Source organism: Limanda limanda, chromosome 4 (genome assembly GCF_963576545.1).
Source record: "Limanda limanda chromosome 4, fLimLim1.1, whole genome shotgun sequence".
Lineage (NCBI taxonomy): Eukaryota > Metazoa > Chordata > Actinopteri > Pleuronectiformes > Pleuronectidae > Limanda > Limanda limanda.
Genome location: NC_083639.1, coordinates 8,119,715 through 8,135,205, shown reverse-complemented (window position 1 = coordinate 8,135,205; position 15,491 = coordinate 8,119,715). Strand labels below are relative to the sequence as shown.

At 41.2% G+C, this 15,491-nt stretch overlaps 1 protein-coding gene across 1 annotated transcript in view; it reads left to right on the top strand.

The window, feature by feature from the left end:
- The window catches only part of ppp1r16b (protein phosphatase 1, regulatory subunit 16B), a 75,458-nt gene that overhangs the window by 23,657 nt on the left and 36,310 nt on the right, over positions 1-15,491 (top strand). Inside the window, exon 2 of the mRNA XM_061070055.1 lies at positions 2,779-3,197. Coding sequence (XP_060926038.1) covers positions 2,930-3,197 — 268 coding nt within the window. The 5' untranslated portion in view covers positions 2,779-2,929. The remainder of the gene's footprint in view (positions 1-2,778; positions 3,198-15,491) is intronic.

The window sequence follows — 15,491 nt, the reverse complement described above, 5'->3', positions numbered from 1 at the left end:
ATATTAGTTAAAACTCTTTGATATCTGTATGATAATCATATAAATGCTGCATATTTAGTTTGTCTTTCTATGTGGAGTTTGCAGGTTCTCCCTGTGTCTGCAGCAGCTCCGGTCCAGTAGTCCGGAAACATGTGAATTGATGTTAGGTTAATTGGAGACTGTAAATGTGAATGCTTGTTTGTCTCTGTATGTTGTCCCTGTGATACGTAGACGACCTGCCCACGGTGTTACCCGCCACTCGCCCAATGTCAGCTAGGATTGGCTCCAGGTGTCCTGTGACTTTCAAAGGATAAGAAGTATAGATAATGGATGGATGGAGCCTGATTTTACTTGTAATCATTTAAGCGAAAAAAAACCCAAGATGATTTCTTTGTAAACTGAATCATCCTGAAAAATCCATCGAAACAAAGTATAACGTTCTTCCTCATCTGGTAAAACAAAGTGAAAATTCCTGGATCTGCCATCTGATCGAGATTTGCTCTAAAACATAAAGGGCTGTTCCTTGGCCCTGGCCCCACCCCTCCACCTTTCAATAAAATTAGAACAAATGAAAAACTAAATGGCTTAATCACATCAAATGCACAAAAACTGCATAAATAAAGATGAAGAACACGCTTTAAAGAGAAATATATGTTGTACCTAGTATTGGCCTAGTAAGTCTAGTCAAATGTCAAGAAAAGGTATGTTGAATGATGATTGAACTTAAATCATCATTCGACCAGAATTAAGAAAGATCGTATAAATCTTGATGAGTATTTAAAAGTTTTCATCCTGCCAATAACAAACTGCCAGTATTTCAGCTTCTGCTGGCTCATATCCTCCGAAATCTGAAATGTTAACAGACTTTTTTTATTCACAACCTACGAATGAAACTGTGACATGACTGCTCAGCACTCTGTGTTTCTCTACTGCCGTCCTCCGTCTTCCTTGAAAGATTTTGCAGAGGGGAGAAAAAAAAAAAAAATTGCTGACAGCTTTAGTTTGAAATTCCTCCAGAATAATTTGAGACCCTGCTGCTAATCCTCTTGTGAGCGACCATTGGATCTCGACCCGGTCTTTACAAATCATTTGCTGTAAACCAATTTGCTGTGTTAAACACACCTCTCAGCTGTTTCACACAAGCCCCCCCCCCCCCAATCTCCATCTCCACTTGTCATCTGCTAAATAGGTTGTGTAACTGGGGAAAGTTGAGGCTGTGTGTTTGCATCACTGTGATGGAAACTTTTGGAACAGTACGGAAAGGTATTGTCTGGATGCTTTTCTGAGTTACTTGCTTGGCTGCGAGTTGATAATGTTAGATAGGACATCTGTTCACTGGCGCTTTGCTGGTTAACAGAGTGATGCTGTAGGAAGTGATTGTACTGCTTGTTTCCTGTCCATGTTTTCAGCAGTAGATAGGTGGTTTTTAACTGTAAAGGAAATGTAATGCAGGTTAGGTGGCAGACAGAGTGGATGTAGCTCAGCACTGTGGAGCGTTTCATCAGGTGATGCTGCTGGGTGCAGGGTTACATCAGTGAAGGTTGCAGAAATGAGGAAACATTTACCAGTCTGTATGAAATAGTAGGTAAGAGCCCGTTTCATTCACAAAACATGCACGTTTTGTAAACTACGGAAATCATAATGTCATTTGTGTGTGAGTGTGTGTGAGTGTGTGTGTGAGTGTGTGTGAGTGTGTGTGTGTGTGTGTGTGTGTGTGTGTGTGTGTGTGTGTGTGTGTGTGTGTGTGTGTGTGTGTGTGTGTGTGTGTGTGTGTGTGTGTGTGTGTGTGTGTGTGTGTGTGTGTGTGTGTGTGTGTGTGTGTGTGTGTGTCAACATGCTAAGTTATTAGGAAGGGCTGGACTTTTTAGGAGAACGTTTTCTGGCTGCAGTGATAAAATGTCAGCACATTGTTAAGAGTGCTGTTCAGAGGAAGTGGTGTGACTAAGCTCGATCACTTAGTCTGACCACAGAATACTGTATGTTTTAATTTACTCTGTATATATAGTGAGTTTAATTATGTTATCCAAAGGAACGTGACTGACAAGTTTGTTGAGTTTCGTACAGTACATACACGCAGACTATCTGACAGTGCAGGTTGAAATCAGTCAAACAAATGTTTTCCACGGTAACAGTCAAAGTAGATCAGGGTAACAATGAAGTGAAAAAGCCTCGCTGCAGCTCAATGCCCTGGTTCTTCTTTTCTCCCCTCTTAATCAGTTTCTCATCATACTGGCGTCTACTTGTCACGTTCAGGAAGCGGTTAACCTTCATGCAGGCTGGTAGAATGAGATCTATAACGGCTCTCGAAGCAAATGGAAAATTGAGACTGCAACTGTTCTCTTAGGGGTACATTCATCCACTTACTCGCACCTTGAAAGGCATCATCGTGACGGCTGGAAAATTATGCACGTTAATGGAAGAAACTTGAGCACGAATGAGAATAAAATGTTGATTGGAAATTATTTCACCTTGTTGTGAACCTCGCTGTTGGTGAGAACAGATATATAATTGTATTTTCTCTTTCTAGCATCACAGTAGACGACATAGTTTCAAGAAAATGCTGAGACAGTTAGTCAGCGACTGGGTCCATGGCAGCTTGAACTTTGCTCTTTCTAATGAGATCACCAACATGCATCTCTGTGCACTTTTCAAACCATGCTCACTTTGAATTATCAATCTTTCCCTAGTGGCCAAAGATTTACACTGTATTAAACTGCATTAAAAAAGCTCCAAGTAGTTCACATTTGTGGCTGATATATTTATGAACACCAGGTTTTCTCTTTCTTCCTCCTCTCTCAGAAAGTCTACCACAGCTGAAAGGATGAGGATGACGATGGTGGAAGGAGGCCGCAGCCGAAGGTGCAGCCCTCGCTAGGAAAACATCATTCTCCCTCAGTTTCACCCCTCCGTCATCACCCCTCCGTCACTGCGGTCCCGTCCCCCTGCCGTCATGGCCAACCACTTGGAGCTGATCCAGGAGCTGCAGCAGCTGGACAAGGTGCCCAGCCTGGAGAGGCTGAGGACAGCCCAGAAGCGGCGCACGCAGCAGCTGAAGAGATGGGCCGTGTATGAGAAGGAGATGCAGAACAAGAAGCGAAAGGCAGACAAGAAGGGACGCAACGCCAACAACTTCCAGCAAGGAGAGTCCAAGAGGCACGTGTCGTTCGCCGCCAGCGTGGCTCTTCTGGAGGCATCGGCCAGGAATGATCCAGATGAAGGTAAGGGCAGTGGAAAAATGATTTAGGATTTGTGCAAATTATAAAATTGAAGTATAGATTAACGGCTACACAGCTGCAGTAAAACCACATGACTGATTGGCAAGCATAATATATGCACTGCAGATTTATTTTAGTTGTAACAAGGCAACTAAGTTAGAAATATGCGCTGGGCTTTCATTCATGAGCTCGGAGTCAAACTTGGCACAGAGCTCAGGGATGTCACATTTGAATAATTACTTTAATTTCTGCCTAACCTCACTTCTTCAGCTGGATATCAGAATGCTAAGGTCAGGAAAACGATTAGCTGGGCCTGCCCACTTAAACTGCCAGGGGAAGTCTCTCTATTCTAGCTGAATTTATTCTGTGAGGAAACTGTTTTATCATCGGGAAATAATGGAGTTGTCACACTGAGATGAAACTCTGTCAGTCTTTTAATTAAAGTTTCTATGGACGGTGTCCCCCTATTTGGAGATAATAATTGTTTTCCTCCCCAACGACGCTGTGGCTGAGCTAACAATGTGTCAGTGATGCAGGGAAGATAAAAGGCTGCTTATCCTTAAGATATAGCATCTCATTTAACTTCACTTTGACTTGAAATTAGATTGAACTTGTTTTATCACAACGGATGCAGCCCACGGCAAGTGCGCACCCTATCTCTACAGATATGGAAACAAGCACAAGGGTTATTTATTTTCATCGTCTTTCTTACGGAGCAGAAGCTGTGCTACACTGTGCGAACACATTTACAAGAACTGGCATGTAGACGCTCCAGCTGGAGAGAGAGTCAGAGGGAGGCTTGGGATTGGTGTTGCCTGGATGTCCTTTTGGATTTTACCATCATGTGTAACCTAAATACAGATTTGATAAAAATAGCTCACAGTAGAAAGGATATCACCTCACTGGTTTCAAAGGAAACTCTGCTTTTGTAGGCTGTGTGTAGTTACCAGGAAGTCTTCTGTGTGTGTCCTTATGTTGGTGTTAAAATCAAGAGGTATAGCTGAAGAGGTGAAACGTCACATGCTATTTACTGTCACATGCAGGAAGTGAATATTTTAAATGAATCAGTGATTTGATTTGAGGTGTCATGAAAATAAGTGTATCCACAGTGACATTCCAGTATTATTAGCAATAAACTCTGATTTAATTATTCGTTGTCAAGAAAACATTAGACATTGGTGAATCATCACATTTTCTGAACCATATGTGAAAGAGCACATTCTTGTGTCAAATTAAGCTAAAATAAATGTGTTTGGATCAGATGGGGATCTGGCCAGGAGGCGGGAGTGAACTGATACAGGACTGCAAGAGTGCATTAGTTCTAGGGAAGATCACATTTATAAATGTTCCAGTAAATACAAGTTTGTGTTCTGAAGAACTGTATAGAAATGGGACTTCCCTTCTTAAGAAGCGTGGCAGGAGAGGGATTTCCCAACATGCCAATGGTACCAAGCACAAGGCAAAAATCACACAAGAGTTTGTAGAGAGGAGGAAGGTGAAGACTCTGACTTCACCATGTATGTCTCCTGACTTTTGAAATTACTTTTTTTAAATCCAAAGCTATATCAACAAAAGCCTGATGGCTAAGAGCATTTGTAAAAAATGAAAGAATGAGTGATGAATGGCAGAACATCTCTCAGCAGATTTAAAAAATACCATAAAAGACTGGAATCTCAGTAATGGAGTTTTTTTGGTTGAATATTTCTTTTTTTTGCAAAATTGAATGGCATAATTCTTCCTAAGCTTTGGTTAGAAATAAATATATTTGTGGGAAATGGACAGGGTTGGTTATTGCTTAACATTGTAGGGATCCTGACCAGGTTGGTGACAGCATGATTTAAAGTACCAGTCGCTATTATCAGGAATAAAATAGTTTCATCCCTCAAAAACATCTGGTGAAATGGACTAGTTCATTTGAACTATATAAACTTTGGTATAAAAATGGATGACACATGGCTGAATGCTGTTTAGGTCATAAATCCTGCCTCCTCCATATTAGTGGACAGGTCTTGGACCAAATCAAATAGTCAAAGTACAAGTTTATATTCAAGTTTAAAACTTTTTTTCAGCAGAACATAGTTAGTTTGGCATCTTTTCTCTGACTTCTTCACTTCCCCCCAGACGTGATGACATTGATATGATGTGGAGTGATGAGCAAATATCTTCGACCCACTGTTGGAGCCTACAGGTGGATGCAGAGGTAGCGGAGGTGTTGACAAGCAAAGGGAGAGATGGGGCATTAGTGCCGGTTAAATAGACCGCTAAATTGAGAGGGTGTGTACAGAGGATTGTAGTGAGCGAGGCACATGAGTAGAAAAGTGTAGCTCGAGTTATCTGCCTGATACCGCAGCCTGGGATATTTAAGCTCTGGCTAGTAGGACGAAGTGGAGACACGTCGTCCATCTTCAAAAACAATCTATGGCTTGGACTCAGTAAGAACAAGTTTCTTTGTTTTGTTTTGATTTATATGCCGAAGCTTTGTTAGCCTTTTTAGCTGCAGGGGCATAGTAATATTTGCTATCGGCTCTGTTTAATGAGGGTGACCATGAGAGAGGCAGGGAGATAAAAAAGGAAGGGAGGCAGGATGTAGTGTTGCCCACACAGCTCCACTGGCAGCTGGCTCGCTCAGGAGCCTGATAATCTCCCCCCTCATTCCCTCCGGTCCCCAAATGCTCCATCAGGCATCATGACTCCTCACGCTATGCTGCTGCAGCACACTGCTCACTGGCTTCGGGCATCTTTGACAAAAAAAAACAAATATTTGACACCATCATCGATTTCTCTTGCATAGCCATTTTTAAAGAAGTTTTTGTGAAAAAAGGAAAGAAAATCAAATGTGGCGACATCTCTGAAAACACCCATCGACTCTGAAATTCCCAAAACACAATGACAAATAACAAAAAGAAAGAAATGGAGCCACCTATCACCTTGTTTTTATGAATAGAAGGAAAGAGAGAGCAGGAGGGATAAGTAAAAGAGAAAACACAGAGAGAGAGCGTGAGATTGACTTTGACCTGAGGCTGACTCGACCGGCATTGTGGCCAAAATAAGATGAGGGCTTTGATTGGCTGGACTGACTCCTCTTTTAATCCCTGATTGGTTATGAGTGGATGAGGGAATGTTTTGCTGCCCATTTTTCTCTGCAGTTGCAGTCAGAGCGATGTTGTGTTGCCTGGAGGGCACGTGTGTAAGCGTACGTTGACAAATGTGTGTGTGGTTATTTGTATGCAGGTTGTATAGTTGTGCTGGTTTTTTAGCTTAACTGTATCTCGAACAGTAGGGGGTGTTTGAAACTATGATTGCTGCATTGTCAGGTGGGCATGTGTCTGTGCTTGTGTGTGTCTGTGTGTGTGTGTGTGTGTGTGTGTAGTCTTGCTTCCGTACTGTGAAAGCTGTGGGAGCAGACCCACCAGGCCGTGAGGAGATTGTGCACTCAAGCTATGTGTTTGTGTGGCCGTGACAAGGACAGATAAAGAAGAATATTTGATCTTGCCTGAATGTAAACAAACTTCTAAGTGTTGTTAGAAAGTTTGTGTGTAGCCAGAGATACCCTGAAGGTTTGAGTGTGAGGGGGTGAGAAAGAAGAGGAAGCTGACGATTGGATGCATTCCAGAGTCTGATTTTGTTGGCCCATTTCATCGCCCTCTTGCCCCCTCACGGTGATGAGGGCTGATGACTGTGAAATTACTGTGAAGCACCTCAGTGTCTCTCTGCGCAGCTCCCTGGTTACGGAGACTGATCGGTTTTCCTCTCTCCAGAGAGCTGCTATGCTGCAGAGGAGCAGCCACTGGGGTCCGAAGGGACTGTGAACATATACACATAGAGAGAGTAAGGACCGACTTAAACACTGTTAGCTTTAAAAAGATCCAATCGAATAGGCAAAGAATGAGAATATCTATAGAATGAGGATAATAAATGGATAGAAAGTGGTCTTCATTCTCTTACAGTCATTGTGATCATGTGAAAATCAGCTGTGTTATGCCTTGTTGTGTTTTACCACTCCATGAACCTACTGAGTGTTTTACAGCTCAGGCTTTCCCATCACTGAACTCCATTTCAACACACACACACACACACAAACACACACACACACACACACACACACACACACACACACACACACACACACACACACACACACACACACACACACACACACACACACACACACACACACACACACACACACACACACACACACACACACACACACACACACACGCACACAGGCACCACAATGATTACCTCTAATTTCCAACTGCAAATCATAACTTGTAACTAGATGTTAGAGAAGCCACACTTACAATCCACGTTCCATTTTTAGCCCTGCAGCTTTCGCTCTTGCTTCACCACTGATGTATTTTTTACAACCATATCATCACCATAAAAATATAGGGGGGGGGGCAATAACTCCTGATTTAAGAAAAGCAAAATACTGTAGCAGCGAGCAAAGCCTCCTTTTTTTGTATATCTAGGTTCTTGTGTGCAAATTAGGCCTTGGAGGAGCATTGTTTTCTTCTGCTGCCTTATTAGAGTGGTAAGGCCGTCTCCTCGGAGGCCAATGATAGGCTTAGCTGCTCGCCGGCATATGGCAGCAGCAGAGTGGCATTAAAAAGACACACAAGAGCAGTGAAAAGAAGACAACGATAAACAAACATAACAAAGAAGTAAATCTCATGGGATACAAGCAATTTTCAAGAAAGCGCCGACCTTTGACAGTGATGTCTGTTCTGCCTATTTTCAGTTCTTTTACACTCCATCTCTCAGCAACACATTAAGACACTACATGCAAGTTACCCTTTAGAGCAAAGACTGTCAGATGGTGGGAGGACTTTGACAAACACACAACTTTGGATTCAAATTATAACACTATCATATTCTACACAATATACAGGACCATATTATAGAATATGCTATTTATGCAAAGGAAATTTTACTGACGCATTTTACATCACATGTGGAGATAATACGGAAAAACAACAACAACTACCACTGTGTTATTGATTTTCCCTTCAGCGTTGTTTTAGGTTTAATTGCTACTGAGGCTGGTGCTCCCCACTGTTTGTCCAACATTTAAATGCATTGAAATAGCATGGGAAGCATGGAGCCAAGTCGTATTTCTAGCTAATTAACAGCAGGGTTGTTTTTATTTTTCTACTGCTGGAGTGCCCCTGTGGTTATTCTTGCACTTTAGGATAAGAATCTTTATTGTTTATTTGACGGACAAGTAGATCACATGGTTTGATAAAATGGGCTAGAAAAGATAAAAGGTTCCTGACAAAGTTGGTTCATACTGAGAAGTTCTGATACCGTTTTGTAAAGAGGTCATTTCCAGTGTTGTCGCTTTAGCCGGAGCCAACTCAAATGTCTGCAAATTGGCAATATCTAGTTAAATGGCTAAGTGTACTGTTTGCAAGACTTCACTTTCAATTGGTGGTAGTACTGTTGCCTAGCGATAGGCCATCCAACAGTATTGCATCCATCACTTCTTTTCTAGTTTAGGAGGAGCCTCCGAAAATCAGTCGTCAGTCATCAGGCATGAATACATTTAGTGAAACATCCCCAGCAACAGTGTTCAAGACATTGGTCAGTCTGATCCAGTACAGTCTGCACCACGACAACCACCACAACACAAGTCAGCCGTGAGTCCTGTTTACAAATGAACACTCAGTGGATCGATTGCTGGGGCCCAAAATATCCATTTTCAGGAGGAAATGCTTCATCCGTACGACAGTGCATTTTTCAAATCATGTCTTTTGGCCCAACAGCCAGTTAATTGGAATCTTCTGTGTGGTCGCTCCTCTAAGCACCGAAGTCTATTTACCAAAACCTTATTTCTGTGTCACTTCCACCTCCTTATTTACTACTCACAATATTTCCTCTTTAGTTATTAAGAAGCTTGATTAATTGGGAAGTACTCACTCACAATTTGTCTGAGGTTGAATACTCTCCTTGTCAGTCACGTTGGGGAAAATAAATGTCTGCTAATTAGAGGCTGTCAGTAATAATGACTGAGCCATGAGCTGAAAAACCCTTTGTTTCATCCTCAGCGATGATGCAGGTCTTTCAGTGTTGCAGTAATAATCTCGGATCCAGACAAAAGAGAATTGGTAAATTTCAAAGGATTTATACTCACAGACATTTGAACAGTAAAAGTTGCCTGCAGCTTGTTATCCACAACTTCTTTCAAATACTTTCAAACACTGTAAAACATTGGATGTGATAAAAAGAGCAGAGATATAATGAGAGATTCAGACATGTAGCATTTGATATGCACTGGCTCTCTTAGTCTCTTTGTCCTTTTTTCTTTGTGGATTATATGAATTTACGTAGCATTTTACGGTTTGATTAGTTTTGTGACAAACCTCCGACCAAAAAATCTTAAATAACTTTATAAATAAATTTGAACAAAGAATGTATATTTCTCAGTACTAACCAGTGATCTGATGAAGCAGGTAGTTTACTCACAGCTTCAGGTAGGCTGATGTGACCTCTGACCTTTGATAAGTGTAGTGTAAGATGGTCAGCCTCTGTTTTGCATCGCGTCCAAAGAAAAACAATGATGAACTATTTTTTTGAGTTTATGGAGTGAAAAAGTGCCGGATATAATTTAACATCTAAAAATATGTTGTTTACTGCAGCTCCGTTTATTTAACTTTTTGTGAATTCCTGTCTTCTTCTTCAGTAATGATCAGACCGAGGCTGAGACAATAACGAATGAATCATTCATGGGTAGAAACTGAGTCAGCAATAACATATTGATCAATCATTAAAGTTATTTCTTAAGGAATAAACAATTGGCCCCTTTTGAAATGAATGTTGTTCTCTCTGTAGCCCCTGTTTCCCCTGGGCAAATAACAACATGTGGCTTTTGTCTGCAGTGAGAAATGAAACAGTCGGCACTCGCTCTCTGGTCAAATGATTCTGCAGTAGCCAGAGCTCCAACTCCGATCGGCACCGAGAGAAACATGACACTGGGCGAATGAGCTGGTTTCTCCTTCTTTATTTTAGCAGTTTTAATGTTAACAAATGTAAATTTTCCCCTTTGCGACGCTATGACGCACATTGAACTTTCTGGCATCTGCGTTTAAATAGCCATGAACTGTCTTTGTTATTTTCTCTTTCTTGTTTTGTTTTTTGACATGTTGGGAACATCGTGTGACAGCAATCTTTTTCTTTGTTTACTGTAACAGCAACACTGGCAAGTGTTTTTTTCGTCTAACGTCGTATAACATGTGTCACCGGGGAGAAAACGACAGAAAGGCAAAATCCTCTACTGGCAATACTATGTATACCTGCTTGTTTGGTGTAAAACAGGAATATGATGAAGAACTGAAAATTCACAGTTTGCTGTTGTTCATCGGACAAAATGAACTTTGTAGATATGTGACGGCAATTTCTTTTGACTGATATTTCATTGACTGAATAATAATTTATTATTTAACAGGACAATTATTAGTAAAATACTCAATAGTTGCTGCCTGTGACCCCTATGACCCGATGCTTAGATTTGACCGCTGACTAAAGGGATTTAAGTGTCTCTGTGTTGGCTGAGCTTTCTTATATCTCATTTAAACCTATCAAGCAAAGAATTTGCATTTGCTGTATCTAATCTGCCAACATTTTAATAAGCCATATGGTATTTTCTGGATGACTCCTTCATTTATTCATTCATGGGACGATTATGATCAGTTTCACGACCCCTGCGTCTCTCCTGGTGACAAAAGTGAGGCTCATCATATCGAGGCTACTTCAACACCAGCCCTTTGCATTAGCTTTTTCCACTCGAGCATTCACCGATGATTTTATGCAATAATTTTGAGCGGTTGATTACTTAAGTGGGATTTGACATTTCCCACTTTGAGTGGGGCTTCAACAATGACGGGGTTGAGAGCTGCAGTTTTAATGGATCCTCATGCTTGTGTCATCTATCGAAAGCTTCTTTGATTATGAGGACGGATCTTATTCTCCTGACAGCAGTCTGCTTTTTCTCACCATTTCTTCTGTCAGTTTGGGAGGTTTTGGGCCATACTCTTCTCCTAGTTCTTCTTTTTGTCAGCTCTTGTGATTAGGGCAGCGTTCATGGAGTCTCTGGCAGCCTAGAGGTCAACAGAACTCTATTCATCTCTACTCTGTCACACTCTTTTGCTTCATGCTCTGTCACTCTAAATTAACATTCTTCTGTGGGCTCTTCAGGGCGGGCTCCTCCAGGCGCTGCTGCTCGGCCTGGCACACACTGCCACTGCTGTCTCTTCCCTGCCATGCAGGTTCACGTGCCTCCGCCAGGGCAGAGGGGACTGACTCACCCTGGTCACGTTACGTCATTTGGGAAAAAGAATACTGAGGAAAAACACTCCAATACCAACACAAAAGTTGAAACAATTGTTGTGCTGGGAATAAATGTTGTCAGTTGAAAGAACAGGATTCACTGAGCCATGGAATTATCAGAGCTTTTGCTTCTTAGCCTCATAATTGAACATGTTTCTCAGCCGTGTAACTGTCACAACACAACAACGGCTCATTTATAAAACCTGAGCAATGAACTGACTACCTCTGCTTCTTTCTGTCCCTACGCTACAGCACTCATTTTTCTGTGTGCATTCATAGTGCTCCCAGGAAATCCACATTATTATCGTTGTTATTCTTTGCTGGGTCAGTTGCAGTCTTTAGTGAACCGTACCGCACTAAGCAATTGTCTGCCAATGAGGTTGCTGAGCTATCTGTCTCGCTCTCCTCCCCTCTCTCTCTCTCTGCTCCCCCGTTTCCACATCAGTCAAATCTCCTGGGAGAGCACAGACTCTCAAGTTAACTCTTATTTCCATGGTAACTGAGGCAGACATAGAGAGGTCCAGGCAGCCATGGCCCTCAGCTGCAAAGACACAAATTGTTCATCATCAGTGCTGCTGCCATTGCTGCTGCTGCTGCACAGGATGTGGTTACGGCTGCTGGGCTAACTCGCCGACAACTGCCGTTTAAACTGTCAAAGGTGGACGTGAAATTTAATGACGCCAATCTCTTGCCAATAAAGATGTCAATGGGACAGAACTGTCATGAGTGTAAAATAAGACAACCCTTTATTAGTGCCGGGGATTTTGCTTTGTTGCAGCACCAAAGACGACGGTTAAAAAGTGGACATCAGTAAAAGTAATAGATGAATAAACATGTAATGTAAAACACAGGAACATTTGTTTTGTTAAATATCACTTGTGTCGAAAATCTTTCAAACCTGGGAAAATTAGATCAAGGCGATGGAATCTAAAGGACCAAACGCGTTTACTTTTGGTTTTCAAAGTTAATTTAATTTCAAGTGATATCAAAAAGGTCTTAAACGTCCGGTAGCTGTAGACACCCTGCATGAAAGTTGCTGTCAGTTATGTTTTCAAAAATTATATCTTGTTTCTCAAGTCAAACCTGCCTGTTATCAGTTTCTCTGAAATCCCAGTTGCTATGACGCGTCCACATCCATCTGGTCTCAGGCAGCACGGCAGCCTCATCTCATCCTCACCACTGACGGGAATTGAAGCGAACACCTGTCTGAGTGACGGAGGCGTTTAAATGGCAGAGTGAGTCGGACTTGATCCACTGCTGCCAATCCCCTGAATGACTGTTCAGGCGCCACTGCTCCCCCACTCTTTTTAAAACCATCCTCCAGTGTCTCTCCAAATGCCCATCAACCCCCCCAGCCCCCACACTATAAATCCGGCAATAGGATTCAGGATTATTTAGTGAGGATTAGGCCTAACCAAACCAAACATGAACGTTGACATCATTACCAAGATGATAATAAAGTCTAGAACTATGGATGTGCTGAAGCTACAAAAAAGCTCGTACAGTGCTGAAGGTGAGAAACGTTTGAGGTGTTTTAATTTGAAGATAAGTAATTTCATGTTTGGGTTAAAATTACTCTGAATTAAGGGTCAACATTTTGTCTTTCAGATCTTGAACTAAACTGTCAGTTAACTGTATATTTGAATTATAGATGATCAAGCCCTTTGAAGAAGTGATAATCTTTACTCTTATAAGTTACACGTCTTGAAAACTAAACTTTAATGGATTTGATAAGGGATTGAAAAGAACCCACAGTCAGAGGTCAGATTAGATTATAGATTTTAATTTGATAAAATACCTAATACTAAGCCGACTCAACTGAAAAACCCTTTATCACTTATAACGGAAGCTGTGGAGTGGAGCTGAGCTGGGATGAACAAATGCCAACCCCTGCAGCTCTTTGTATCCGTGGAGCTGTCGATCAAGAGAGGGACAAAAATACACCCAGCTTTAACTCCTAGATATTGTGTGATGCAACTATTGTTTCAGAATTTCCAAGGTAACACATTAGAAACAGTAAAATTACCTGGATGAGTCTGCTTTTCTAGAGATTTAGAGATTAAGAGATTCATAGTGACACACAAGAAATCACAAGAAGATGTGGCTCAGGCTCATTAAGTTAATAAACAGATATTCATGAATTCTGCTGGTGTGACCTTTGGCCTGACTAGTTTGACCGAACAACAAGTTTTTTTCAAAGCTGAAAGGAAACCCTGACACTATGTGATAGTTATATAGACGAAGTTAATTCAAATGAACTAAATTTAGAGTAAGCTTCATGTTTTATTATGCCTCTAAAAAAGCAGCAGCTGTGACCAGAGACAGTATGCTTTGGTCCCGTCTCATTCTCGTCAACACACTATATCAAGAGATTTTCTTCAAATGTGGCATCAACATTCACAAAGATTCAGATAAGAACTGATAAGATATTTGGTGATCAAAGGTTAAGGTCCCTGTGACCTCACAAAACATGTTTTACCCTTCGGCCAAGCATGTTTTGTTTTCATCTGCTTTTGTTTGTGTTAGTTTGGGCCGGCCAGCAAGCAGACAGGTGCACTTCAATCCCAGTCAGTGGTGAGGCTGACGTGTCAAAGGAACTGGCACAAATTTCATAGGAACTGATAAGAGACTGTTTTGTCTGTGTAAGCAAAACAGTTTCCCTGTTTACCTCAACCCAGGAGGTCATGTCTTCATCTGCGCTTCTTTAATTGTCAGCTGGATTGCAAGAAAAACCACTGAACTGATTCCCTTAAATTTTGCAGAGGGGTATGGCCTGACCCAAGGAAGGACAGATTTAATGTTGAAGTGGATTCCAATGCGGGATTTGGGGATTTGTCCTCGGTGAACAATCTTCTTTTAAAAGAAGTTAAAAAGTAATTATGTAAAAAATAATGGCTTCTAATTAATTCCTTGATTCTTAATTTTTAGTACATATATTTTGTGTATTAAGTCTTGACAGACGTGGACTTAACCTGCAGCTTGACTCGTTGGCTGAGGTGGTGATTCAGTGCCAGACAACAGTCCCCCTGGGATTAGTCAGCGTGTCCATAATGTCAATGGGCGACCTGAAAGATTTGCCTGTTAATTACATTATGAAGAGTACCTCCAATCTGCCCCAGAGTGAGTACCAATCAGCTTTTACTAATCAAAACCTGAGATCTTTGAAATATGTTGTTTTTATTGTCCCTCAGTGTTTTAATTTGTTCCCAGTGACCAAGAAAACACCTGCCGCCTCCCAACACACATTTTGTCGTGTCTTCCCGTCGCCGTCCCTTCTGTGCCATCTAACTACATCTGTTCAACTCGCCTAACATACAATTAAAGTCCCTTAATAGCTCATCGTGCGGAGGATAATTATAACACACAGTGGAATACTAATTATATCAATGATCCTCCCTCATAATGTCCTACTAAAACCAATGTCATTCAGCTGCTACTTATAAACGTGCCGAGTGGCCTGCTTTTCTGCCCCCCCCCCGACAGGAAGACAAAGCTAATGGGCCTTTTTAGGACAAAATTATTTTATTTCCTGCAAACTACTGCTCTGTTTGGCAGTTTAACGCAATTGGATTGTTCTGAGATTACAGATACTCATTTGTGAGAACTGACTCACTCACAATATCAGACTTTTCCATTTGCAGTAAATTAGCGAAAGAATTAACAAAATGACAAAACCCAATCATGACATTAGTGAATAGTAGAAATATTTTTATCAATTACCCCAGTGTGGTGAGTTGATGAGAACTTTGTCAGAGAACAGAGCGTTTTTTAAGTCATTACACACATCTTCAAAATGTATAAAACAATTGAGGCAAATAGTTTTCAGCAATTTAAAACATCATACTAGCATTTAAAGAGACTAAGACATAGTAGAATATTTTCATTACATATTTTCTTTGTTCATTTCAAATATATATAGCCAATTATTTATAGACTTAGACACGATATTTAAATTTAAGATAATCGATT